The following is a 23,788-nucleotide window of genomic DNA, read 5'->3' on the forward strand; positions in this document are numbered from 1 at the left end:
CCTTAGTCTGCTTGTCTTCAGCAAACTGTTGGCGGGCTTTCTTGTGCATCATCTTTAGAAGAGGCTTCTTTCTGGGACGACAGCGATGCAGACCAATTTGATACAGTGTGCGGCGTATGGTCTGAGCACTGACAGACTGATCCCCCACCCCTTTAACCTCTGTAGCAATGCTGGCAGCAGCCATACGTCTATTTTCAAGAGACAACCTCTGGATATGACGCTGAGCACGTGCACTCAACCTCTTTGGTCAACCATGGCGAGGCCTGTTCTGAGTGGAACCTGTCCTGTTAAACCGCTGTATGGTCTTGGCCACGTGCTGCAGCTCAGTTTCAGGGTGTTGGCAATCTTCTTATAGCCTAGGCCATCTTTATGTAGAGCAACAATCTTTTTTTTCAGATCCTCAGAGAGATCTTTGCCATGAGGTGCCTTGTTCAACTTCTAGTGACCAGTATGAGAGAGTGTGAGAGCGATAACACCAAATTTAACACACCTGCTCCCCATTCACACCTGAGACCTTGTAACACTAACGAGTCACATGACACCGGGGAGAGAAAATGGCTAATTGGGCACAATTTGGGCATTTTCACATAGGGGTAGCGTTGAAGGAAAACATATACAAAAGGCAGAAGAAGTATTTTAAAGAAATGTGTAAAACCTAGTCAAGGCTTGTGACAGCTAGTCCCCGGAGTGTTTTGTTTCGGTTTGCTTCAATACTTTGATTGAAATATTGAAATAAATATATTCCTCTTCTGACAGTGATTAAAACGTGATCAAATTGTCCATGTTTGAGTTAAACAGCAACACACCACCTAACTAAAATGCATAAGGTCATCAGAAATCTACTGAAAATCCAGAGCCATTTTGACCCCAATCGCTAGTGCTGTGAGGTGACTGAACCAAAACATGATCAACCAAGACCTGAAATTTGAGAGTGTGGCTGTTGATGGCTGTCAACCAGCTTTAAAAACTGAATGTGATCCTGCAGAGGGGGAGCTTAGCCATGTGACAAAAACAAAAAAGCATTTGGAGTATTGATGTCACCATCCTAACTGGTGAGACCAACCCAAAATGCCACCCTATTAAACATGAACAACATTAAATGTGTGCATTGAAACAAAGTTGCCAAATTAATTATTAAAGAAAACAATTTAGGTTCAAAATATCCCTTAGTTTTCAGAGGGCACTTAATAATCAGATCAGCAACAAGGAAACGGTGGCAGATTGAATTTAATGGTACTATTGGAGTCTGAGGTCATATTTAATATTATTGCATTGTATTGCATTTTTAGTAAATAAATACACAAGTAAATCAAATTACAAAAGGTGAAAAACATGGATCATAACTTAATGTTGCAAAATATTGGCAAATCAAACCACTATCATAAAGACGAGAGGTAGAAGAGAGATTTAGACCACTGGACTACATCCATGAAAGCACTTGACATAAAAAAGAAATAGAACATTGCCATATCAACACACACACACACACACACACACACACACACACACACACACACACACACACACACACACACACACACACACACACACACACACACACACACACACACACACACACACACACACACACACACACACACACACACACACACACACAATCAGGAAGTAGTCGCTCTCTTGTCCCTCCTCGAAGCTCGGTACAGTTTGATGCTCAGGCTGGGGAGGTTGTACAACTCCTCCAGATTGAAGCGTTGCCGAAAGCGGTCGACAAAGCTGTTCTCTGGGTCCAAACGAAATCTCATGGCCCACAGGATCTGTGTGTTTTCCTGGCACAGGTAGTCAAAAGTGTCCATCAGCTCCTCAAGGTAAGGATGGGAATACACCACATCGGCTGCCAGGATGTAATCGAAACAATGTGTGGCACGTGGGAAACGCTGATCCACCTCCTTACCCCAGAAGAGCTCTGTCACCTGGAAACACAACAGACTTAGGGTTGAGTTATACGGTTTATTAAATCCCTTTCTATAATGCAAAGCCCATTCTTACGCTACTTTTCATCTAATTCATATCGGGTTAGCTACACAATTTCAAGGAACGAAAAAGAGTAAATGTTATTGTTGGTCCATTAGCCAAAGAGAAAAATCAACAAAACACAATAAAATAAACTTAACACAAAAAGTAAGGAACTTTGTGTTTGTCAGCTTATTTCTTTGTAGTAACAATGCTTCTTGGCAATACATCTTAAAAAGAAATCAGCTACCAAACATACATTTCCTTACATTTTGTATTAAGTTTATATATTTCTCATGGCTTTTTTGTCCACTAAACCTTGGCTTGATATTTAAAATATACAGTATCTCACAAAAGCGAGTACACCATTTTTGTAAATATTTTATTATATCTTTTCATGGGACAACACTGAAGATATGACACTTTGATACAATGCAAAGTAGTCGGTGTACAGCTTGTATAACAGTGTAAATTTAATGTCCCCTCAAAATAACTCAACACACAACCATTAATGTCTAAACCGCTGGCAACAAAAGTGAGTACACCCCTAAGTGAAAATGGCCAAATTGTGCCCAAAGTGTCAATGTTTTGTGTGGCCACCATTATTTTCCAGAACTGCCTTAACTGGTTGCCACTGGAATCCTCTTCCACTCCTCCATGACGACATCACGGAGCTGGTGGATGTTAGAGACCTTGCGCTCCTCCACCTTCCGTTTGAGGATGCCCCACAGATGCTCAATAGGGTTTAAGTCTGAAGACATGCTTGGCCAGTCCATCACCTCTACCCTCAGTATCTGTAGCAAGGCAGTGGTCATCTTGGAGGTGTGTTTGGGGTTGTTATCATGTTGGAATACTGCCCTGTGGCCCAGTTTCTGAAGGGAGGGGATCATGCTCTGCTTCAGTATGTCACAGTACATGTTGGCACTCACGGTTCCCTCAATGAACTGTAGCTCCCCACAGCCGGCAGCACTCATGCAGCCCCAAACCAAGAGACTCCCACCACCATGCTTGACTGTTGGTAAGACACACTTGTGTTCATACTCCTCACCTGGTTAATAAGTTTATCTTGGTCTCATCAGACCACAGGACATGGTTCCAGTAATCCATGTCCTTAGTCTGCTTGTCTTCAGCAAACTGTTGGCGGGCTTTCATGTGCATCATCTTTAGAAGAGGCTTCTTTCTGGGACGACAGCGATGCAGACCAATTTGATACAGTGTACGGCGTATGGTCTGAGCACTGACAGACTGACCCCCCACCCCTTTAACCTCTGTAGCAATGCTGGCAGCAGTCATACGTCTATTTTCAAGAGACAACCTCTGGATATGACGCTGAGCACGTGCACTCAACCTCTTTGGTCAACCATGGCGAGGCCTGTTCTGAGTGGAACCTGTCCTGTTAAACCGCTGTATGGTTTTGGCCACCGTGCTGCAGCTCAATTTCAGGGTGTTGGCAATCTACTTATAGCCTAGGCCATCTTTATGTAGAGCAACAATCTTTTTTTTTCAGATCCTCAGAGAGTTCTTCGCCATGAGGTGCCTTGTTCAACTTCTAGTGACCAGTATGAGAGAGTGTGAGAGCGATAACACACCTGAGACCTTGTAACACTAACGAGTCACATGACACCGGGGAGAGAAAATGGCTAATTGGGCACAATTTGGGCATTTTCACATAGGGGTGTACTCACTTTTGTTGCCAGTGGTTTAGACATTAATGGCTGTGTGTTGAGTTATTTTGAGGGCACATTAAATTTGCACTGTTATACAAGCTGTACACCAACTACTTTACATTGTATCAAGTGTCATATCTTCAGTGTTGTCCGATGAAAAGATATAATAAAATATTTCCAAAAATGTGAGGGGTGTACTCACTTTTGTGAGATACTGTATATGATGTCTGAACAGAAAACCTACCAGAGGAATGTACTTGCATCGACCCTTAGTGTTGCGCATGACATTGTACCGGAGGTTTCCCAAAACATCTGGCAGGTCAGTTGAAGTCACCTTAGCACCTGAACAGACAGAGCAGCTAAGCGTTGAAGGAAAACATATACAAAAGGCAGAAGAAGTATTTTAAAGAAATGTGTAAAACCTAGTCAAGGCTTGTGACAGCTAGTCCCCAGAGTGTTTTGTTTCCGTACCCAACAGGCTGGACACAATGGAGACGAGCCCGGTTCCTGCACCGAGTTCAATCACATTTTTATCCATCATGTGGTGTTCGTCACGGTTGGTCTCCAAGAAATGGCACAACACCATTGCCTGTTGTTGGGAACACATGTTCATGGTTCACTGGCAGGGCTCAAAGTAAGTGTCAGCTACATCAGCTCAATATTTTTGGGATAATGTTTACGTTCGGGCGTACCGAGGGCCAGAGAACAGCTCCATAGAGGTCTGTGGACTCTTTGATACGGATCTCCAGATCAGAGAAGATGTATCCCTCCCAGGGTTCAGGTCCAAGGACGGAGGGGTGGAAACATCGAGACATTATGGCTTTGGCAAGCTCTGCATCCACAGCAGCACCTGCTCAGGCATCCACAGAAGAGACGAGCAAATAAGAAACATGTTTACACAGAGTTCACATCTTGTGACCCTGTGAGAGTGAAAGCAGAATCTTAAAATAAGCAAATAAATATTTTTCACAGCTGACATTTTGACATCATAGAGTGTAATACCCTTGCATCATTGGTAATTAAATGATAGTGAGTTATTATGAACCTTATTCCACCTGTGCTTTTTCTGCAGCAAGAACTCTACATTTCTACTGATAGAAGTCAAAGATTGGAGTGTTTGCAGTCTATTCCCATCTCTTGAGCACCGTTCTTTGTTCCCAATGCTGTTTCCCTGTCTGGTATGTAAGAGTTTTCAGATTTCTCGCCAGGTTTTAAAGTGTTACTGATCCAGCAACTCAATTAATTTGCTAATTTGTTTTTAGTTTTACTATTACACACCTGTGAAACTGCATTGATACTTCTGATATCAGGAGTTCAACTGAATTCCTAGTGCAACATAACTACGACTGGAAAGACCAAATTACCAAAAATCTCTTTAAGCCTTAATTTTCCTTATGTGATTAAAGTTAGAACTGCAATAGTTTCAAGTAAAAGTCTTCAAAGTGAGGGCTGTGGGTGGATCACCAAGATTAACAGTGTCAGTGTATCTGCAAAGACATGTTCATTTTCTTTAATGCACATATTTTTAGGGGATAACACCAAGCCTCCTCCAGAGGTGTGTGAGTGCAGTAGGTGTTTCCTTTATCTTGTCCATGACCTGTCATCACTTAAAAGTGGCACTGAAATACTCCAGACTTAAATCCAGCAGATGAGTAATCGTGTTGTTTCATTCATATCACATTACAGGTTACATTTGATTCTCTGATCTATAAATGAATTACATTAAGTCGTTTATCCTGCTGTTTGTGTAACATAATGCCAGTGTGTCAGACTCATGCTATGTGTCGGTGATAACAGCTACCACTTCAGTTATGCAACACTGCTTCAGTGAAAAGGTCAGGGGAGCCCACAGAGGAACAATTTTAAGGTCGGAAATGCCCTGGTGCTCAGTTTATTGCTCACTATAAATACAACTGCTATATTTGTTGTTCCCAGCAGAGATGCAGATATTTATATGGAATAAATATTTCAACACAACCACAGCTCTTCCATTTTTTGAAAATACATGATTTATGGGATTTATATTTAACTTGGAATGAATACTACCTCTTCAAATATTTGACACGATCTTTAAGAAAAACGCTTGCCCTGAAAGTATGATCTGGTTCCAAAAAAAGTAAAACCTGTGCCAAGCTGCCAGCAGTAACCAAATGCACTGACAAGTCTCCAGATTTTTGTTGTGTTGCTCCAAAGTCTCACCTTCTTTGGTCTTTGAGTCCTCCTTCATGGCATTGGACTGTTGAGTGTCCATGCTTAAAGTGTCCAAGCAGGAAACAAGAATGCCCCACACAGAAAATCTTTAAAAGCAACTATTGTTTTTTGTCTGTAGTCTAGGATCAATACCTTTGGGTTTGTGTAAATATTAATCCAGATAAGTTACACAGAAATACAGTGAATCCGAACTACTTGTCTCCACCCAACATTTCTAGCCCTCTGTGGGCAAGCTTAAACCTTCTATGATGCAGCATGACGGACTGACTGACAGAGACAGCTGCTCTAACCAACTCATAAGCTGCAGCAAGGGACCGAAGAAGGGGGGGGGGGGGTCATGTCTAAAAAAAAAAGAAAAAGGCCACAGAACTACCCAGTTCAACAAAAAAAGTTCAAATATGCTTGGTGCAATTAATGAAAAACTTAAGCCATTTATTCAGATTTTAATTCCTGTTCAAAAGCCTCATTGTTTGTGTGTGAGGAAGAGGGAGAAAGGGGGAGAGTACATGCAGAAGCAGAAGGCGACTGAAATACCGCCAGAAGGTAATTTAAGCTATGTGAAGACTTGCACCTGTCTCAGTCATATATTGGCACGACAAGTGGCTGAATTCTGAGCCAAACTGACGTACAGAAACCTTTAACTCAAAGATTTAATGCAAAAATATTCTCATTTCTCGACAGATATACTTCTAAACAGGTAACCTATTTTCAGTCACATCAACAGTTGGATTATTTAATACAGAGGAAGGTCAATTCATCACTGTTCATGATTCAATAATTACCGTTATAAATATCTAATTTTGCAGACATCATTTTGAATGAATGATATATTCACGTTTGCTTTTTGAAGTTCAGTTTCCCCCCTCACGATTTATTTCCCCTTCTCTTTCCTCTCGTGCTTCCTCTCCCTCTTGTACTTTTTGCTCCACGCCCTCGTCGGCCGCCATCGAACACAGATCGGGCTGTAACCATAGCAACTTCACCGCCACCACCATCGCTGTCCTCCCCAGAGCTGCTGCCACTAGCTCTCTGAGGTAAAATGTTAGAAGACTGAGGGATGGCCTTCACTGACAGGGACTCCTGGCTGGTGCAACTCACATCCTTCAGAGATGGAGGAGGAGATTTAACAATCGCCTCCGACCCCAGAAACCCTCCTCCGGACACAGACATCTCGACTTCTCTCTGTCCTTCTCCTCTTTTTTTCGGACTCTTGCATGGTGCCTTCCCTTTCTTAGATTTTGAAGGGGGTGACAGGTCCTCCTCACTGTCCTCTCCCTCCTCTCCTCCTTCCCTCTCCTTTCTCTTCATGCAGGTGACAGCTCTGCGGAGCCGCTGGCTGCGGATCGCCTGCTTCTCCTGTTGCTCCAAGCGGAAGAATGTGTCGATCCGCAGCTGAGTCTAAACCAAAACAGTGATGAAGTGTTAATGATGTAAGAACGATAAAGTGTGCATTTGAACAAAGTATGCATTTGTACTACTTGCAACTGGATGTTAAAACTATTTTTCGATTACTTTTTAAAGGCACTATGAGCTATTTGAGATATTGTTGATGGTGGTTTTAAACAACATTCAAAGCGGTCCTCTCCTCCGCGGCTCAACAACGGTAATGGTGTTCCCCTAAACACAAACATGTTAGTATTTCTCAAATGTATTTAAGTTAAACTAATTTAGATGAGCTGATAATGAGTTAGGAATCCACATGCAAAAGTACTCCAGGTCACCTGCTGGGTGTTTAGCTGCTTTATCACAGGCTGAAGAGTCTCCTCTGTCCTCCGACTGCTCCAGCCAAAACGACTCAGACAAAATGTAAAAGACTGGTTAGGGAAACTGCATACATATAATAAATAATGACAGACACAGACACACACACAGACACAGACACACAGAGAAAGGATATTCTTTGATCATGTCGAGTTGTGGACGTCCCCAGCTGAAGAAGCTGTCGGACTGCTCCACAGCAGGTTGCAGGTAGGCCTGAGCCACCGCAGGGTTTGGAAACCCAGGATGGAGTTTCAAGGTTCTCAATTTCTTCTTCACCTTTGTGTCCCGAGGATCAGAAGCCAGACGCTTGTTCTGCTGGGCCTCTGACCACCATTCCCTGGAGAAAACATACAATAAGCAGGCAAATCAATGTTTAAACATGCAATATTGTGTTAAAAATGTGTTATGACAAACATTTACCCATACAATGATGATACCATACAATACATCAAGATCAATAACCTCTTTAACTAACCTTAACTGTGTGAGAGGTTCCAAGCCCGGCCCTGTGAACTCATTCAGTATCTCCATGCCTGTCACATACCCGACCCCGGGCAGACCCTCGGTGTAGTCGCTGCCCAGCAGGTAGGCTAGGTTTATCAGTTTAGTCCTGTCCAGACCTGAGAGATAGAGAGGGGGACCGAAAACCAAGAGTGTTTAAAAGTTGATGTCCGTGGAACAATGTGAACTGTGTCAAAATCTGTCCAAAAATATATGAAAGTTTCCTGAATGTATTAAGCATCTTGAATCAAAATTTAAAAAGGGAATATAGCTCTCATATGATCTTATAGACTATACATTTAAACTAAGACCAGATTAACACTTTAAAAAAACAGGACTTGTTTTAAATGTCTTCTAAAACTTGTTTAAACAATTGAAGGGCAAACCATTAAGCATATGATTGCAAGCACTGACCCAGTTGATTCTGAAGGTCACTGTACTGGAAATGTTCAACATATTTATCCTGGTTGAAGAAGTTCCTGTACACATGTCTCCCTCCAAACAGCCACACATCAGAATCGTCTGTGATGGTCCCGTTTGTGTGGTCAGCGCGGTCCAGTGCTGCACACTGAGCCTCGGCCTCCATCGGAGCCACCATGTATGGCACGCCAAACAGTCGCAGCAGCTCCTGGTACCAGAGAGGGAAACAAATTTGTCTTTATCAATACACGATGTCCAAACCTGATGTTGGTTCATACTGGTTTCTGATAACACTGACACTTTTTGCCAAGAGTTCAATGATCTTTTGCACTGCACTCTTACCTACAACTTTTTTATAATGTGCAAGTTTCTGTAGTTATCTGAGAAATACAGTGGGTCTTAGCAGCATTATCCAAACAGCTAATGAGTTTAATAAAGAACTGGCCATTTACGGTTTTAAATTACATGGGATTTTTTTTTAAGAGAAGATGCTGACAGTGACATCTGAGAGTGGGAGTGAGTTGACAGACACATTCACACGCTAACACATACACTTGCATCAAAGATTGTGAAGTAATACTGTCTGAACATCTTTGGGAATCTTTGGCAGAGGCAACACAGATGAATGTATCCCACTGTCGGCCTAACGCTAGGTTGTCATATCTCAGGAGTGAGGTTGGAATGCTTGTGCGGTTAAAATGTGTCTGTAAGTGCTGTTGTAATTTCACAGAGTCTTTGGTTCACCTGGCTCTCTAGCTGCATTTGTCCGGTGACTGTGTTGGCCATCCTCTCCTGCTGCTGTTTCAGCTCCCTCAGGCTGCTCTGCTCCACCTGCAGAGAGCTCTCCAGAGCCTGCAGCTCGTCCTGCAACACAACACACAAAGACACAAAGACACAAAGACACACAGACACACACACACACACACACACACACACCTTTAGCCGTGTCTCATACACATCACATCACTGAATCGTCACCCTAAAGCACATCTGCCTGATTCAACCACATCACTCAAAAAACATCTAGATTTCTGCTTTTCAACGCTGCAGCCCCATACAGTGTGCCTACAGCGACACCACAACTGCTGTACTGCAAAATACAGAGAGTTTTATTGGCAGTGATAGGCTTAATCAGCATTGTGTGTATTTGTTTGGCAGGGCTTGAATGTAAAAGCATGCATTACAGCTTTCGAGGGAATGGCCAGTCAGAAGAAAATGGGGGAGCGTTATGTAGAGGGTGGATTAATTATGCATTGGCTTTAAAATAGTTATTAACACTGAAGTCAAATTCTCACAGGCAGGAATGCTTACCACATCAAAGTGTTCCCATTCATTGATCGCTGGAGTTGAGCTGGATTCTGTCTCTGTGCCCTCCTCTAACTCTTCCTCTTCAGTTTGTCTCTTCTTCTCTTCTTCATCCTCTACCTGTAAAGCAGCAGCTGGAACCTCTGTCAAACCTTTATTGGACTCTTCTTCTTGTTTGGTCCCGTCCTTATTGACCTCTTCCGGAGGTCCTTCGTCTCCAGTAATTACAAGTGAATCATCAGATTCCTCTTCTTTCAATTCTTCATCCGATACCTCGATGAAACTTCCTGGGAAAAAATGAAAACCGCACTTTTGTTAATATCTACTTGCTTAAGAACTTATGAAAAATGTTGATCTTAACCGTGAATATTACTGCACCTTCTGAGTCGCTCTCCTCACTGCGCTGCAGCTTCATATCATCCCCATTCCTCTCCTGTAGAGCTTTAATCACCTTATTACTCTCCTGCTTTAACAGCACAGGATGCACCTCCTTCTCTGCATTGAGAGGTTTCACACACACTGCAGCAGAGACATTGTTCAATAATGTGTTTTGTCTGGAAGCAGCAGCACCCTCTGGCTTTGACATCAACCCGTCCTCTGATTCTCTTATCTCCAGTTCATCTTGTCCTCTACTGCCAATCTTCATATCCTCTGCCAACTTTCCTTTCTGTGTCACCCTTTCCATCCCCAGCCCTGTTTTGTGAGGTTTTTGCAGTGCTGCAAAGTGAACAGCCTCATTTATTTTACCAATTACGGCATCAGTCTCATCTTCAGAACTACTACTAAGTAAAATGTCTTTCACATGTATACTTTGGCCTGTTGGGTTTCCCTTAAAATCAGATTTTGTATTGGGCAAAGTGTCTGGTTCTGCCTCTTCCTCTGAGCTGCTGATGACCACTTGAGGTGCAGGAGGAGGAATGTTAACCTGCAGTTTGGTGGCCGAGCTGTAGATTAGAGTCCCGTGTCCAGCATGGCCATGTTCCTCCTCAGTGAGAGCTTGTTGGATTGCCAGCAGGGTCCGTGGGGACACACCACCTTGCCCCCTATCTTGGTCCACCTTGTCCTCATCTGAGCTGTCGTCCATTGCACCTTGGATCGCCTTGAGTGTACGAGGTGAGGGTGGGGATGTGTCTCCAAAAAAAGGTTTGGAGACAGAAGGTTTGGAGTCTTCTGAGGCATGACCCCACCGGTCGGCCCCTTCCTCTGCGGCAGGACGCCACAGGGGCTCAGGTCTGTCCACTGCTCGTCCTTTAGAGCCTGTCAAGGCACTGCCAGCCCAGGCTGCAGCTGCAGGGCGGCTCTCAGGGGCGGTTTTGATCTTTTTAGAGCCTGTGTGTGTAAAATGTTTGTGTTTAAAACAAGTTTGCATTTTACGGATCAACATGATAGTCTCTTTCAACAAAGGGAAACCCCACAAATATTGCAAAATGCACTCGATAACACCACTGTCTAAAACACATTCAGAGGTTGTAGACACAAAAGTTTTTTGCAGAGATTTAAATTATGTTTGCAATTAGTCATTTATAACCCTTAACAATTAGTCTGCTTACCTTTATTCTAAAGTGAAACTGTTTAATAATACGGATGTGGGCACTGACTGTTTGAGAAATGTTTTGTTTTGATGGGCTCTAGCAATCTGACAACTGATGATTGTACTGAGAACTGAGTAAACACACCCTCATAAATGTCCTCACCTTTAATGAGTATATAGTGGGAATTGTCTTCTGAAACCAGGCGGTGTGACTCGATGCTGTGACTCTGCTGGTCACCATCCTGTTGGTAGAGCTGTGGAGCGCTGCCGGCACTCAGCTGGCACATCTCGCTCTCCACACCCCGCAGACGCTGGTTCAGATGGTTCCTCTGCAGCAGGCCGGCCAACTGGTACTGTGAGAAGTCTCCTGAGCGCTGAAAGAAAGTGAAGAGGAGTCAGTGTGAATGAGCAGGCTATAGGACAGTATGTGTGTGTGTAAATGAGAGTGAACAATACCTCTGGGGGTTTCTGGTACATGGTCCGACGCCTTTTGGAAAACTCTTTCATGTCTTTGAGTATCTCATGTTTCATTTCAAGTGGAAGGCTGGCAAACTCTTCTGAGTTGATGTCCATTGAGTTTGGGTTTTCATATAATTCTCCCTGAAACACAGTAAGCTGGTGTCAATTATGATACTGGGCATTAATACAAAGAAAGGCGGCAGGATGAAGCCAACAAACTTGTCTTTATAATGTGATGTGTCATGCTTTTTTTCTTTTACGCATGTCATAATTTTACCTGATACATTTGATATCCCTCATCTGTTTCCTCCAACTCTCTCTCCTCCTCCTCCTCTTCCTCCTCTGAACTGCAAGAAAATTCTAATTATTAAAATGTGTCAGTTTTATACGTGAAATGACTGTACTATCCAAAGTGCCTCTTGTGACTCTCCTATCTAACACACATGAAGGCCTTCAAGCTTCAACTGCAAACAATGGATGTAAAACTGTGGTGTGTACTGTAGGTATTCTGATAGGATTACTCACAACTTTATCCAAAATACCTAGTAAATAGTAACCTTCTTCTGACCTGCTTTTGTCCTTCTCCTCTGCAGCTGGCAGGGCTGGTAGAACGTACATGTCGTCCACTTCATCTCTCCTCACAGTGGAGAGGCTGGGTAGAGGATCCTTACTGTGAAAGGAAAAAAAGCGGTGTACTTTAAACAAAACTAGTTGAGGGTACAATGACTCTACAAGGAGACTGTGTTCCATCACATTTTCCATACTTTTTACGACTCAAATTTCCAGAGTTCTCTGTAGATTTCTCTGTCCATATTTGACCTGGTGACTATGGGAGGATGCAGCAGATGCTGTGACAAGACAACATTGCTTTGTCCCTTGCATATGGCTTAAAAATGTTGCCTGGGAGCTGTTTAGCTCTCTCTTCCTGTTAAGAATCATTAGCCAACCAGGCTTTATATTTTGGAAAACTTGCATTTTGTTCACACACTTTTCAGTCCACAAAAATACACAGTAAGTTCGACTGCCTGCTCCACATGCCATTAAATAGTCTGATTGTGAGATAAATTAAATTTGCAAAACTCTAAATGGTATATTTATGAAAGTAGAATAGTGGCAGCAGTCTGGAAACCTGTAATTTTTCGGTACCTTTTTCGATAGTTATACTGATGTGAAAACAACAGTAAAACTAGTACATTTCGATAGTGGGTAGGAACCATCAAGAGTAGACAATTTATCTTGTCGTTTCTTTAAGATACTATTTATTAAGACAGCAGCTAAGTAGAGAACGACAGACAGAAAACCATCCCTCCACTTGTATAACCCCCTCTCCCTTACCTGGTGTCTCCAAGTGCAGCTTTGATAGCTTGTCTCTTCAGGAACGTCTTGAGGAGCTTTTCATTTGTCTGTTTGGACTCTCGGCTCAACTCATCTTTCCTTTGCCTCCTCAGCGCCTGCAGGAAAGCCACAGCTATGTTGAATGACAAAATATGTGGGAGAATCAAATCCATTTGGGAGAATAATTTAAAATAATGAACACATCCTGCTTATGTTCTCCAGAGAACACTGCACGTACCAGAGTCTGTTTCTTCAACAGCGGTGCGTCCCCATCAAAAACAAAGACTGGCCTGATGCGGAAGAAGAGCAGCTTACAGACGCGGTGGAAGAGAGTGAGAAGGTGGGCGTTCTGCACACTGTTACCTTCACGGTCCCTCACCCCTTTCACTGCCTGGTTCAGCCATATACTGATGTCTGTGGGGAAGTCTGGTTAAGGTAAATGCTAAATGATGCTCTTGACCACAATACTAGATGGCAGTTCAAATGAGTAAGCACTGCAGTTAGTCCAGCATAGAGCTGCACGACTCACTCTGGACTTTACCCGCAGAGCATAAATGCAATTTTGCTCTGCGTTTACATTTTATATAGTAGTAATAGACATAAGTGTAAAATGCTTCATCTATGTTCATCTAAAAAAAATGTAAGTCAAAGTACTATTATGTTCAGGGGAAATTAATATGGAATAGTTTACCATCACACATAAACACTTAGTTTTACATAAGTATACACTTTTTAAAAAATTAGATTAAAATAGCTAATGGCACTTTGCTTAGATTTTTAATTACTTATAAATATGATGTGTGTATCTTATGTGGACCATAGTAGGGGTAGTTCCAAACGGGGATCCACATAAACAAGTTAATAATATACCAACAGCTTTCGTCAGACAGGGACATAAGGGAAAGATGACCCTTATCAAACAATGAGGGACAAATATAAATATATATGTATATGACAGCCAGGACAGGATACCAACAGCAAGGATCTTTCCCTCCAGAGTCTCAGGGTTGACGGGCTTCCCTGTACTCTCCAGCAGCCTCCACAGTCCATGCACTCCCATGATAACTGTTGTTCAAATAATGTGATTATCAAGAAACACACAGCATCAGGTTAACTTTCGACAAATTTAAGCATCTCCGATTCGACTCCAAAACCACTAAAATGGAACAATGCACTATTTGGCACTTTTCAACGTTTGCTGTAACGCTATTTTTGTCCGTAGAGCAACCATAGACTTCTCATGAAGGTTCCGCGTTATACATGTCGGTTTACGATCCACTATTACATCCAGGGCAGCATCAATTTTCTGATCTGAATTCAGTTTCACACAAGTTGCTTCAATAAGACTTCCATTTCAACAACATAAAAACTGACTGCAGATCAGTTTTGTGTGATGGGTACGGGAAGAACTACACAGGTAGTTATTCCCTAAGTTTAGCCTGTCAGGGTGTTTTTGTCAAATTCTGCTGGTTCAATAACCTTTCCATTGTTGAAGATATTGTAAAGATAGAGGTTAGAATAATCACTTGAGTTATTTATCTGTGAACAGTTCTGAACAGGTAACCCATTGAGGCTTTAGTTTGCAAAAAAGGGGAAGTGTCTTGGCAGGAAGTGTTGCCTGAAAAGCTAACTTTAAGGCACATTTTACCCCTCTCACTACAGTGGCCAACTGTGTCCGGTGACGGAAAAATAAACAGCTTTCCGGTGCCTACGGTGAACTTATCGAGGACGGTGGACCCATTGTAACTCGGTATGTTATCTATAAATGTTCCCGAATCATCACATTTTATACCAAATAGAGCTAGTGCAAAGTGTTTGTCTGGATAGCAAAGTGGCACCTTATCAAAAAGCGACAACGTTACTGTATCTTGTGGTTGTTTAAGTTAGCAAGCAAGTTAGCTTACCAGCCAGACAAGCTACTGTTATCTTGTAACGTTATCTAACGTTATCAGTGACTCGGCTATAAATAATACATTTTTGTGTTGACCTTTAGATAGCAGCCTTCATTGATCGCCGTTACAATCACGGAAGGCTATAGATACGAACACCAAATTACCTACTCCTTTGTCTATTGTCATAGGACGACTAGTCACCTGGTTTCATCTGAACTATCAACTTTGTTCCCAACACCGCCATCAACATGACTGCTGCTGTGAGAGGTATGTTTGCTTTTTTGTTCAAGTAATTTCAAATCATACCTGTTCAATCAGTTTCGACAGACAGAGATTTCTGTTCAGTGACTAGAAACCGAATCAAAATTGTATTAATACACTGAACAACTGGGTCACACCTGTTGTTTATAGGATTCGTGTGGTTTCTAATTGATATGAATAAAGCTATGAAAATGGAGCAGTTTCTTTGTTGAAAAGTCTATTTTAATTTCCGTAGCTTTCATGTCATGTGTGCCCAATTATTCCAATATATGCAACATTGTATAACTTCACTGCACAAGAAGGATACACATTTTTTTTATAGAACGTTAGTGCTTTTTCATATTTTGGTGGGTACCAACACAAATATTAAGTCTCCTCACTCAGCTACATGCTGCTAGTGAGCCTTTTTTTGACACCTCAATAAAAATAATGAGTTATTAGATTTTTCACCCCTGCATTAAAAGTGGGTTGCTTCTGATTTGATCTTAGTTAACAGTAAAGTTTAAGTTGTAAACTTAATTTTTTCTTCATTGCAGGCTCTGCAAGAGGGCCTATTCGAAGCGCTGGCGATGGCATGGAAACTGAAAAACCGCCCGCTATCCTCGAGGTTATCACAGATACACTACCACCAGGACCATCTGCTGTTCCCCTTGTGAAGGCATCTAGCCCTAAGCACAGCCCAAAATCTAGCTTTCCTGCTCCCCCTGAGCCTCTCGGAGTGCTCCACCTGGGAAAAGTGAGTCGAGAGGCCTGCACAGAGGTGGAGGCAGTGAGGATCATCGTCCCACGTGCAGCTATCAGCCGGCGCATCAGAACAGGACCTGCTCAGGGCAAAGGGGAGGTGGGGCAACAGGCTGAGGAGCATGGCCCTCCCCCGCGGCCTCTTGTGGATGACTGGAGAAAACAGATGGAGAAGCTGCAGAACTCTGAACGCAGGCTACTGCAGGACAAGGAAGGCCTTTCCAATCAGCTCCGTGTGATGACAGAGGTAACACCCGAAAGGAAGCAGATACTTTTTGTTTTTCTTTTAGGTGAAAATGAAGAAAAACTGAATGAATTTGGTAAACCTCTTTCATTCCGTGTGCCAGGTGAACCGTGAGCTGAAGAAACTTCTGGTTGCCTCGGTGGGTGATGACCTACAGTACCACTTTGAGCGTCTGTCACGGGAAAAGAATCAGATGATCCTGGAGAATGAGGCTCTGGGTCGATGTCATGCACACACCGCAGAGCAGCTGGAGCGAATGAGTATCCAGTGTGATGTTTGGAGGAGTAAATTCCTGGCTAGCAGGTATGAATAACAGACCAAATAATTGTTGTTTTTTAATCAAATAAGATTTTAAAAAAGACTGTTCTTCACAGCACTACCATTGTCATGATGACTAAACACTTGTTGTCACTTAAGAGTCATGGCAGATGAGCTGACCAATGCCAGAGCCACTCTGCAGAGGCAGACCAGAGAGGCACAAGGAGCCATTCAGGACCTGTTGTTGGAGAGAGAAGACTTCTCCAGAAACATGGTGCTCACTCACAGGTAACATACAGTCTTTAACCACTAAATTAGGAAAATTGTTTATAATAATAATAAATTGCAATACAGATGGAAATGAGAAAAAGAGGGACACTTAAACCCTTTTAAATTTAACGTTGCTCTATTGTAACCTTTAATCCACCAACAGATACTCATCAAAATTAAGATTGTAAGCACTTTACTTTAGATGTCCCCTCTCTGGTGCGTTTATGCAAGAGTTAGCTCTACTAGCTTCATATAGACACATATTTTTCGCTTTCACAAACTTGTAGATTGGACATGGCTATAGTTATTTTTGATTATCCATGTAGACTAAAGTAACTTGTAACCACGGCAGGAATCTGCTTGTACAACTTGTCTCGCTGCATAACAATAATCTTTTACACACAAGGTTTAACAGTCCCAGTTTAGCCACTGATGGTTGTACATCAGTCTAGGATGCACAACCGAAAAACAGATTGAAATACCCTCCAACAGTTTTTGCACCTCCTGAAATATTTTACTAACACGGCAAATGAGAGAGTTTACGTGTTGCTTTTCTGTGGTCAGATCTCTGGAGCAGCTCCTAGTGTCACTGCAGTGGGGACGACAGCAGACATACTACCCCAGTGCACAGCCCCTTAGCACAGGAGAGCTGGCAGCATCCAATCACAAGCTAGCAGACGCCATCAACTCCCACCTGCTGGGCAACAACACCACCACCACAACCACCAGCAGCAGCAGCAGCAGCAGCAGCGTGGTGAAGAGCAGCAGTGCAGCCGCGGAGCAGCTTTGCAACACTCCGGCTGAGAAGATGGCTGAGAAGGTACAGAGTCTATATCCTTGTAGATAAATGTTATATAAAATAATTTTATAAAATGTATCCTAAAATCCAGTGCTTAAAAAATGTTCTGTTTTGTATTTTAGGTGCTGAAGAGTTTAGATCCAATTTCCTGTACAGAAAACCAGGTTGACCCCCCGCTTTGTGACTTACCCTCTGGTTTCCTGAGCAATAAGAAGAGCATCGGCAGGTTTCACCCCTACACTCGCTATGAGAACATTACCTTTAACTGCTGCGAGCGTTGCACTGGAGACATTATGGTGCTGTAGAGGACATGGAGAAACAGCAAAATGTCCCAATGGGACAGAGATGCAGCCTCAAAGCTCATTTCAAATGACTGAGATCTTAACAGGACTGTACTCTAGAGAACATGTTTGCCTTGCATTGGCTGAGTGGCTTTATTTGACACCAGAGGTTTAGCTGCTGCAGCAAACCTTTTTTCTATCGGTGTGAGTCCTTTGCTACACATATCATTGTCCTTTAAACAACCTGCTGTTGTTTTGCTCTCTTTAACTTGGAAAATGTTTTTTTTAATTTATTTTTTCAGGGGTCATGATGTGAAACTGATGATGTATGCATTTCAGAGCCATTGCATCCTGGTTTAAACTATTGAGTGGTATTTATTGCTAGGATGTGAGGTCGAGATGAGTCAGTGTTACATGGTGAACAGACACTGTTAGGGTGTCTGCTTATCCAAACTTGAACATTATACTAGTATGTTTTAAATTGTATTTACCCATTACTGTAATGAATGAATGTGCAATAGAGCAAACCAGGCATCTTGTTGTGGTAAAACCTTTGGGTAAGCTAACAAACTGTAAATTAGCTAATTGAAGTCAAACATTTGTACCTTTCAAATAAAAAAAGTGATGATGCCTCTTACACTGAAGGGGTGGCCCAAATTTTGCAGTTTGCCATGCCATTATATTTTTTTCAAATATATTATAAATATATATTTTGTATAATGCATGTTGCAAAGGCATTTGAATATATATTCATTGACGGTACTAAAATAGACTTATTGTAGATGTGTGTCCAATTATTAGCAAAGAGTTTGACTTTTGTTTGTTGCAACAACAAAATAATTATTTAGAAAGTCCATTAACATCTTTAACAAAAATGATTGTCAAATTGTTTTCATTGAATCATGGCATAGTTGGGTGATTTATTTTGAAATGCATTTTTAAAAAACTGATTTAAAGACTGTTTTCTGTTGCTTTGGAATACGCTATTATGAAATGAATGATAGTAACATACTGCACATGCCTTTTTGACATTTTTTCTCAAACCAAGCTGTATAACACTTTGGTTTATTTCATTTCTATTGAACAGTTTGCATTGATATTGAGTGTATACTTTACAGTGAAATAACACCAGAAAACATCTATACATCTCTTTTTCATTTTACAGATCAGATGAAAATAAAGACCAAAGATGTTTGTACTTCTTTTGTAAATGTCTTCCATCCATCAAAAAAGTATTCAGTAAGAACCAATGACTACTTCTTACATCTCAGCCTGACATTTCCTCAGACAGTGCATGTAAATGTGTCCTTTTTATCCCAAGTTTGACTTCACTCGTCATTCCACCACATCTTTCCTTTGCCATCACTTTTTCTTCCCTCAAATTTGCTTTTAAATGAAGATCGTACTCTTGTGGCAGATGGTATCTTTTCTCTGTCACTTGTCAGTCCAGCCATTCTGTCTCTACCACTGAATCCAGACTCTTTATGGGGCCGGTAAAGACGTTGGTCCTCATTTTTAAATGTCCTTTCTCCAGACCTTAACAACCTTTCACCATCCTGTCTTGGTCTATAATTTGTAACTCCCTTTCCTCTGTTTTTGGGAATCTCTTGCTGTGTCCGTTCATGATGGAATCCATCGTACTTCCTCTTAGGTACGAACTTCAACGCCTCCTCCCATTTCCCTGTCTCCTTAATTGTGAGCATGATGCGGATCATCTGGTCCAAAGTCAGATTTTTGGCTCCCATCTCCCAGTGAAGATACTGATCCAGTGGTAGACGAGCTGTGGCCAGATTCAGACGCTTGGCATTGGCTAAAGACAAGCCTGACTGGATGGACCGGTCCACCAGAGCTCCAACGATGTAGACCTTTGAGTGGTCATATTTGCGGAGAATATTGGGGGAGTCTGCAGTAAGGTATACAATCTGTTCACGGGGAAACAGATCAATGTAATGTTGGTCAGAACTGTTGATAAGCATGCGTTCCCAGACCTCTGCACCGTAGCGTTTGAGCAGCTCCTTGTGATAGGCCCCGTCTGCCTTTAGGTTGCAGAAGTGGAGGTTGTAGGGCTCAGTGGCACGCCGGTTCCAACCTTCAACCTCCATCAGCTGCTGCACTGTGTTCTCCAACTCGCGCCTGGCCATGTTGGAGTCATAGCTCATGTCAAACACCAGTGGCTGATCGAACATCATGGACTGGGCGATCCTCCAGGCCTGGTGCTTGTCCATGGTGCGGCTCCAGAACTTGAGGAATAATGTGTTTTCAAGCTCATAATCTTCTCTGGGGTCCTCCATTGTGTGTTCTCTCTCTGCCTTCTTCTTCTGCTGCTTCACCTTACGAGCCTTTTTGTGGCCCTCTTTGATGGACAGGTACTTGAGGTACTTCTTCCTGGAGGACTTGGTGGTAAGCTCTGCCAGCGTCTGGACTTCTTCATCCGTCATCTCTTCAGGAACAAGCTTGCCAGCCTGGCGCCACATTACAACGAGATCCCGAGTTGCCTCCAGTGAAGAACTATCCTTTGAATCGCCACCTGGTTCTGTCAGGTCGTCATTATCATCACATGCTTCCTCTTTATCACTAACTTGCTTTTCTTCTGATGCTTGGGCTCTCATTACAGATTTCCATTTATCCAGATCTAGCGTCTTTGTGTCCTCGGGAATATCTTCTTTTGGCTGGAGGGCGTCTTTCCTCCCCGGGATCCCAGTATTGAAGGGGCGAGCAGAGATGTGTAGTCGGGGATGAGCGGTGCTGCTGACTGGGAGGAAACTTGTGACTTGCCTCTTGGTTACACACGCTGCCGCAAAATGACTGGCTTTCCAGAGTTTATAAAACCCCTGGTTAGCAAAGAGACGCAACATTGCAGCTGTCAAAAGTAGGGAAACAAGGAAATACAGACACTGTGTCTTTACGGAATTGAACGGAACCCTCTAAGTCCAGTTTCACAATAATGTGACAAGCCACATCTTCATCTCGATCCTTTAATATACCCAAACGTATATCTACTTGTCGCGGCGTTAAAGCTTCTCAAACATTAGGAGAAGGTCACGTTGTTTAGAAGGTGTCACACTATAATGTGTCGTAGTGAAATGCCACCACATGACATGAACAGATGACTTAGCTCGTCTTATCTTAAACGATTACCTAGCTGGACCAAAGCAAGACAATCCAATCAATACAATTTTATTTTTATTTAAATTATTTTAGGAAAGGTCGATATAAATGATAATACGAAACATTTCCTTATGCTATTTCTAGTCGGACTTATTTCTGTGTCGTACAGTAACAATGACGTGATTTCCTCCTTTCGGCACAGCAAGGATAGCTAGCCTATATCTTCGAAAATGAGTTTGTTTTTGCCAAAATTAACTTGCAAAAAAGACATTGATGAAGTTATTAAAGGGGTAGCAGAAAAGGTCGTAGTTCTGAGGTTTGGGAGGGACGAGGACTCGATTTGTCTCCATCTTGACGAGATTGTAAACAAGATAACTATATCTGTAAAATGGGTGCTGTATGTTGGTGTCATGACTGTTTTTCTAATTTGTCCGTTTCTTACCATCTTAGCTGTCAAAAACTGCCCATGACCTGAGTAACATGGCGTCCATCTACATCGTGGATGTGGATAAATCCCCTGTGTACACAAGATACTTTGACATCAGTTACATCCCCTCCACTGTTTTCTTTTTCAACGGACAGCACATGAAAGTGGATTATGGGTACGTAAAAGAAGGGAACTATTATCTGATAACACTGGATTCTTTTTGTTTGAAAATGGGACTATAATGTAGGATTTTTATCGTCAACTAATATGCTTAATGTTTCATAATGAGGAATTGTGGAAAAGGTGTAGTTTGAGTTTCGCATTCGTGCTCACAGTTGAAAACAGTGAACAACTGAAACATTAGACGCAGCATTTGGTAATAAAATATAGATAGCCTGCATGATTGATTGAATAAACGGAATTTACCTTACACAAAAGTGCCAATGCATGTATATTGACTGACACATTTACAATTACAGTAAAACCATAAAAACAACATACTGCATACATTTAAGGAAATTCCTTAACATCAACCCATTTAATCAACCAACAAATTAACAGAGCCCTTTTCTAATTTATTATGTAGCTGTGTAAATAAAAGGGCTGTAAACAGTTCTTCACAGTTCCCTAGAGCCAAAAGTCCATAACTCAAGCTATGACACTAAATAAAAGTAGCAAATATTTACTTTTGAGAAGCTGCCTTTTGCATACATACCTTAGCTGCTAAAAGATGTCCTACTTTGTAAATAAAATGAGTAAGTTTGACTTTATTTTCTCTTTCAGCTCCCCAGATCACACCAAGTTTATTGGCAGCTTCAAGACCAAACAAGATTTCATGGATCTTATAGAGGTCATTTACAGAGGAGCCATGCGTGGAAAGATGATTGTCCAGAGTCCCATAGATCCTCAAAATATTCCCAAATTTGATCTCCTTTACCATGGGATTTAAAATCAATACCTCCACTTTGTGAGCTTATCCCAAGAGGATTTCACTGAGTGGCTTCAACCACGTCTGACTGATTTACTGAATTGCTTTATTGTCAAAATAGCTTTAACATTCAAGCAATTATATGAAGTATCACAATAAAGCGCCTGAAGTTAATTTTAATATAGAATTGACTTGCCAAAATATACTGCTATTTACTACTTGTCCTTTTGCTATGTTTAAATGTACCTTGTTGAGTTTTTGACCACTGTTTACACTATATTAAAACAATATATATTTTTGTATGGATCCTAGTTTCATTATCTCTCATGCACACATCGGGGCACACATTCTAGCCAATGGTTTCACAATATTATCCTGATCTACAGGTAACATTTACACTCAAGTGAAGGCACATTGGGAAAATGAAGAAAAAGACAGCAATCCTCGTAACGGATCTAAAGGAATATTTACACAATATGCTAAATGTTTTCTGAGGAATGTAATGCATTATACATGCCTTTTAGCCCTCTACTATATATACTACTTAACAGACACTGTAAATGTAAACGAGAACAAGAAAAGTCCACAGGGCACCTTTTAAGGTATTGTTAAGGTCTGACAGTACATTCAATAAAACAGGCTTTCTTAAATTGTATTTATTTATAAAAAGTAGGAAATTCTTCTCATAAAACATCAATTGATAATTCCATAAATGTTGCTATTTTCTAAGTCTTTATCATGTTTTTATGTTTGATGGAGAAGATGTGCATTTTGATATACAGTAGTCCTATATTTCTACAGTTTTTATTTATTGTTTAATCTTATCTTGATGTTTCCCATGTAAAAGCGCTGTATATCAGAAGAGATACAATTATTTTTTCAAATGTATATGCTCGGTTTTGATAATAAATGTCCTTATTTTATTTTACACCCTTCATTTTCAAAACATTTTTTTTATTTTACGAGGATGTTGCACTATGTATCTTTCTAAGCCTAAATACTGTGAACTTTAGAGTGATAAAGGTGAGCATAATCAGCAGCTTATATTTATCAAAAAGCTTTAAAAAATAATAATTCTGTATGTGTGACTTAATATTATCTTAGGTTTTGAATAGCGTAAGTGTGTTTTTTTCCCCTGGTTAAAACGCTGTATCTCTGTAAAGTAATGTCTTTTTAAAATTGATTTACTATGTTTTTCTAGCTGTTCTATAACTTGTCTTTCCACCTTAGTTATTATATTCACATTACTGAATAATACTCATTGTGTAAATATTTTGTGAATGCGTTAATGATCAATTATCATCACACTATTGATATTCAAGTGTTTTGGCAAAATGTGCCCAGCCCTAGTTGCAATGAAAGCAAATGTCAAAAAAGAGAGGATTAAGAGTATCAAACAGAGACACCAGTACTATACA

The 23,788-nt window shown here is 41.4% G+C and overlaps 5 protein-coding genes across 5 annotated transcripts; 2 read left to right on the top strand and 3 right to left on the bottom strand.

Annotated features, from left to right (window-relative positions):
- Window positions 1-991: 991 nt before the first annotated feature.
- Window positions 992-6,136, bottom strand: mettl21e (methyltransferase like 21e). The gene is made up of 5 exons (XM_063881057.1): window positions 5,838-6,136; window positions 4,331-4,488; window positions 4,110-4,227; window positions 3,883-3,980; window positions 992-1,931 (listed from the first exon to the last, which is right to left on the bottom strand). Exons 1-5 carry the CDS (start codon window positions 5,887-5,889, stop codon window positions 1,620-1,622), a joined length of 738 nt encoding a protein of 245 aa, XP_063737127.1. The 5' UTR covers window positions 5,890-6,136; the 3' UTR covers window positions 992-1,619.
- A 115-nt stretch (window positions 6,137-6,251) lies between these two features.
- ercc5 (excision repair cross-complementation group 5) lies at window positions 6,252-14,403 on the bottom strand. Its single transcript, XM_063881054.1, has 15 exons — window positions 14,134-14,403; window positions 13,400-13,575; window positions 13,162-13,277; window positions 12,395-12,496; window positions 12,104-12,173; window positions 11,824-11,967; window positions 11,531-11,741; window positions 10,215-11,165; window positions 9,843-10,123; window positions 9,276-9,395; window positions 8,526-8,739; window positions 8,086-8,230; window positions 7,745-7,947; window positions 7,571-7,653; window positions 6,252-7,247 (listed from the first exon to the last, which is right to left on the bottom strand). Exons 1-15 carry the CDS (start codon window positions 14,219-14,221, stop codon window positions 6,714-6,716), a joined length of 3,438 nt encoding a protein of 1,145 aa, XP_063737124.1. The 5' UTR covers window positions 14,222-14,403; the 3' UTR covers window positions 6,252-6,713.
- Window positions 14,404-14,823: 420 nt separating this feature from the next.
- Window positions 14,824-19,105, top strand: blzf1 (basic leucine zipper nuclear factor 1). Its single transcript, XM_063881056.1, has 7 exons — window positions 14,824-14,911; window positions 15,242-15,320; window positions 15,851-16,302; window positions 16,403-16,602; window positions 16,717-16,845; window positions 17,392-17,647; window positions 17,749-19,105. The coding sequence occupies exons 2-7, from the start codon at window positions 15,302-15,304 to the stop codon at window positions 17,929-17,931; spliced, it is 1,239 nt and encodes a 412-aa protein (XP_063737126.1). The 5' UTR covers window positions 14,824-14,911; window positions 15,242-15,301; the 3' UTR covers window positions 17,932-19,105.
- Window positions 18,808-20,969, bottom strand: trmt10c (tRNA methyltransferase 10C, mitochondrial RNase P subunit). Its single transcript, XM_063881055.1, has one exon. The coding sequence runs from the start codon at window positions 20,760-20,762 to the stop codon at window positions 19,236-19,238; it is 1,527 nt and encodes a 508-aa protein (XP_063737125.1). The 5' UTR covers window positions 20,763-20,969; the 3' UTR covers window positions 18,808-19,235.
- A 195-nt stretch (window positions 20,970-21,164) lies between these two features.
- txnl4b (thioredoxin-like 4B) lies at window positions 21,165-22,672 on the top strand. The gene is made up of 3 exons (XM_063881058.1): window positions 21,165-21,377; window positions 21,466-21,617; window positions 22,226-22,672. Exons 1-3 carry the CDS (start codon window positions 21,246-21,248, stop codon window positions 22,389-22,391), a joined length of 450 nt encoding a protein of 149 aa, XP_063737128.1. The 5' UTR covers window positions 21,165-21,245; the 3' UTR covers window positions 22,392-22,672.
- Window positions 22,673-23,788: the final 1,116 nt, after the last annotated feature.

Source organism: Eleginops maclovinus, chromosome 4, assembly GCF_036324505.1.
Source record: "Eleginops maclovinus isolate JMC-PN-2008 ecotype Puerto Natales chromosome 4, JC_Emac_rtc_rv5, whole genome shotgun sequence".
Classification (NCBI taxonomy): domain Eukaryota; kingdom Metazoa; phylum Chordata; class Actinopteri; order Perciformes; family Eleginopidae; genus Eleginops; species Eleginops maclovinus.

Bases quoted from the DNA above. Each gene is read 5' to 3' on its own strand.
- mettl21e (XM_063881057.1), bottom strand. From the start codon at position 5,889: ATGGACACTCAACAGTCCAATGCCATGAAGGAGGACTCAAAGACCAAA. The intron at 4,228-4,330 runs GTACGCCCGAAC...TCCCAACAACAG, and splicing joins GAGCTGTTCTCTGGCCCTCG to GCAATGGTGTTGTGCCATTT. The intron at 3,981-4,109 runs GTACGGAAACAA...CTGTCTGTTCAG, and splicing joins CATTGTGTCCAGCCTGTTGG to GTGCTAAGGTGACTTCAACT.
- ercc5 (XM_063881054.1), bottom strand. From the start codon at position 14,221: ATGGGAGTGCATGGACTGTGGAGGCTGCTGGAGAGTACAGGGAAGCCC. The intron at 8,740-9,275 runs GTGAACCAAAGA...CTCTGGTACCAG, and splicing joins AAATGCAGCTAGAGAGCCAG to GAGCTGCTGCGACTGTTTGG. The intron at 7,248-7,570 runs GTGACCTGGAGT...GTTTTGGTTTAG, and splicing joins AGCAGCTAAACACCCAGCAG to ACTCAGCTGCGGATCGACAC.
- blzf1 (XM_063881056.1), top strand. The intron at 16,303-16,402 runs GTAACACCCGAA...TCCGTGTGCCAG, and splicing joins AGCTCCGTGTGATGACAGAG to GTGAACCGTGAGCTGAAGAA. The intron at 17,648-17,748 runs GTACAGAGTCTA...TTTGTATTTTAG, and splicing joins CTGAGAAGATGGCTGAGAAG to GTGCTGAAGAGTTTAGATCC.
- trmt10c (XM_063881055.1), bottom strand. From the start codon at position 20,762: ATGTTGCGTCTCTTTGCTAACCAGGGGTTTTATAAACTCTGGAAAGCC.
- txnl4b (XM_063881058.1), top strand. From the start codon at position 21,246: ATGAGTTTGTTTTTGCCAAAATTAACTTGCAAAAAAGACATTGATGAA. The intron at 21,378-21,465 runs GTAAACAAGATA...TTACCATCTTAG, and splicing joins GTCTCCATCTTGACGAGATT to CTGTCAAAAACTGCCCATGA. The intron at 21,618-22,225 runs GTACGTAAAAGA...TTTCTCTTTCAG, and splicing joins CACATGAAAGTGGATTATGG to CTCCCCAGATCACACCAAGT.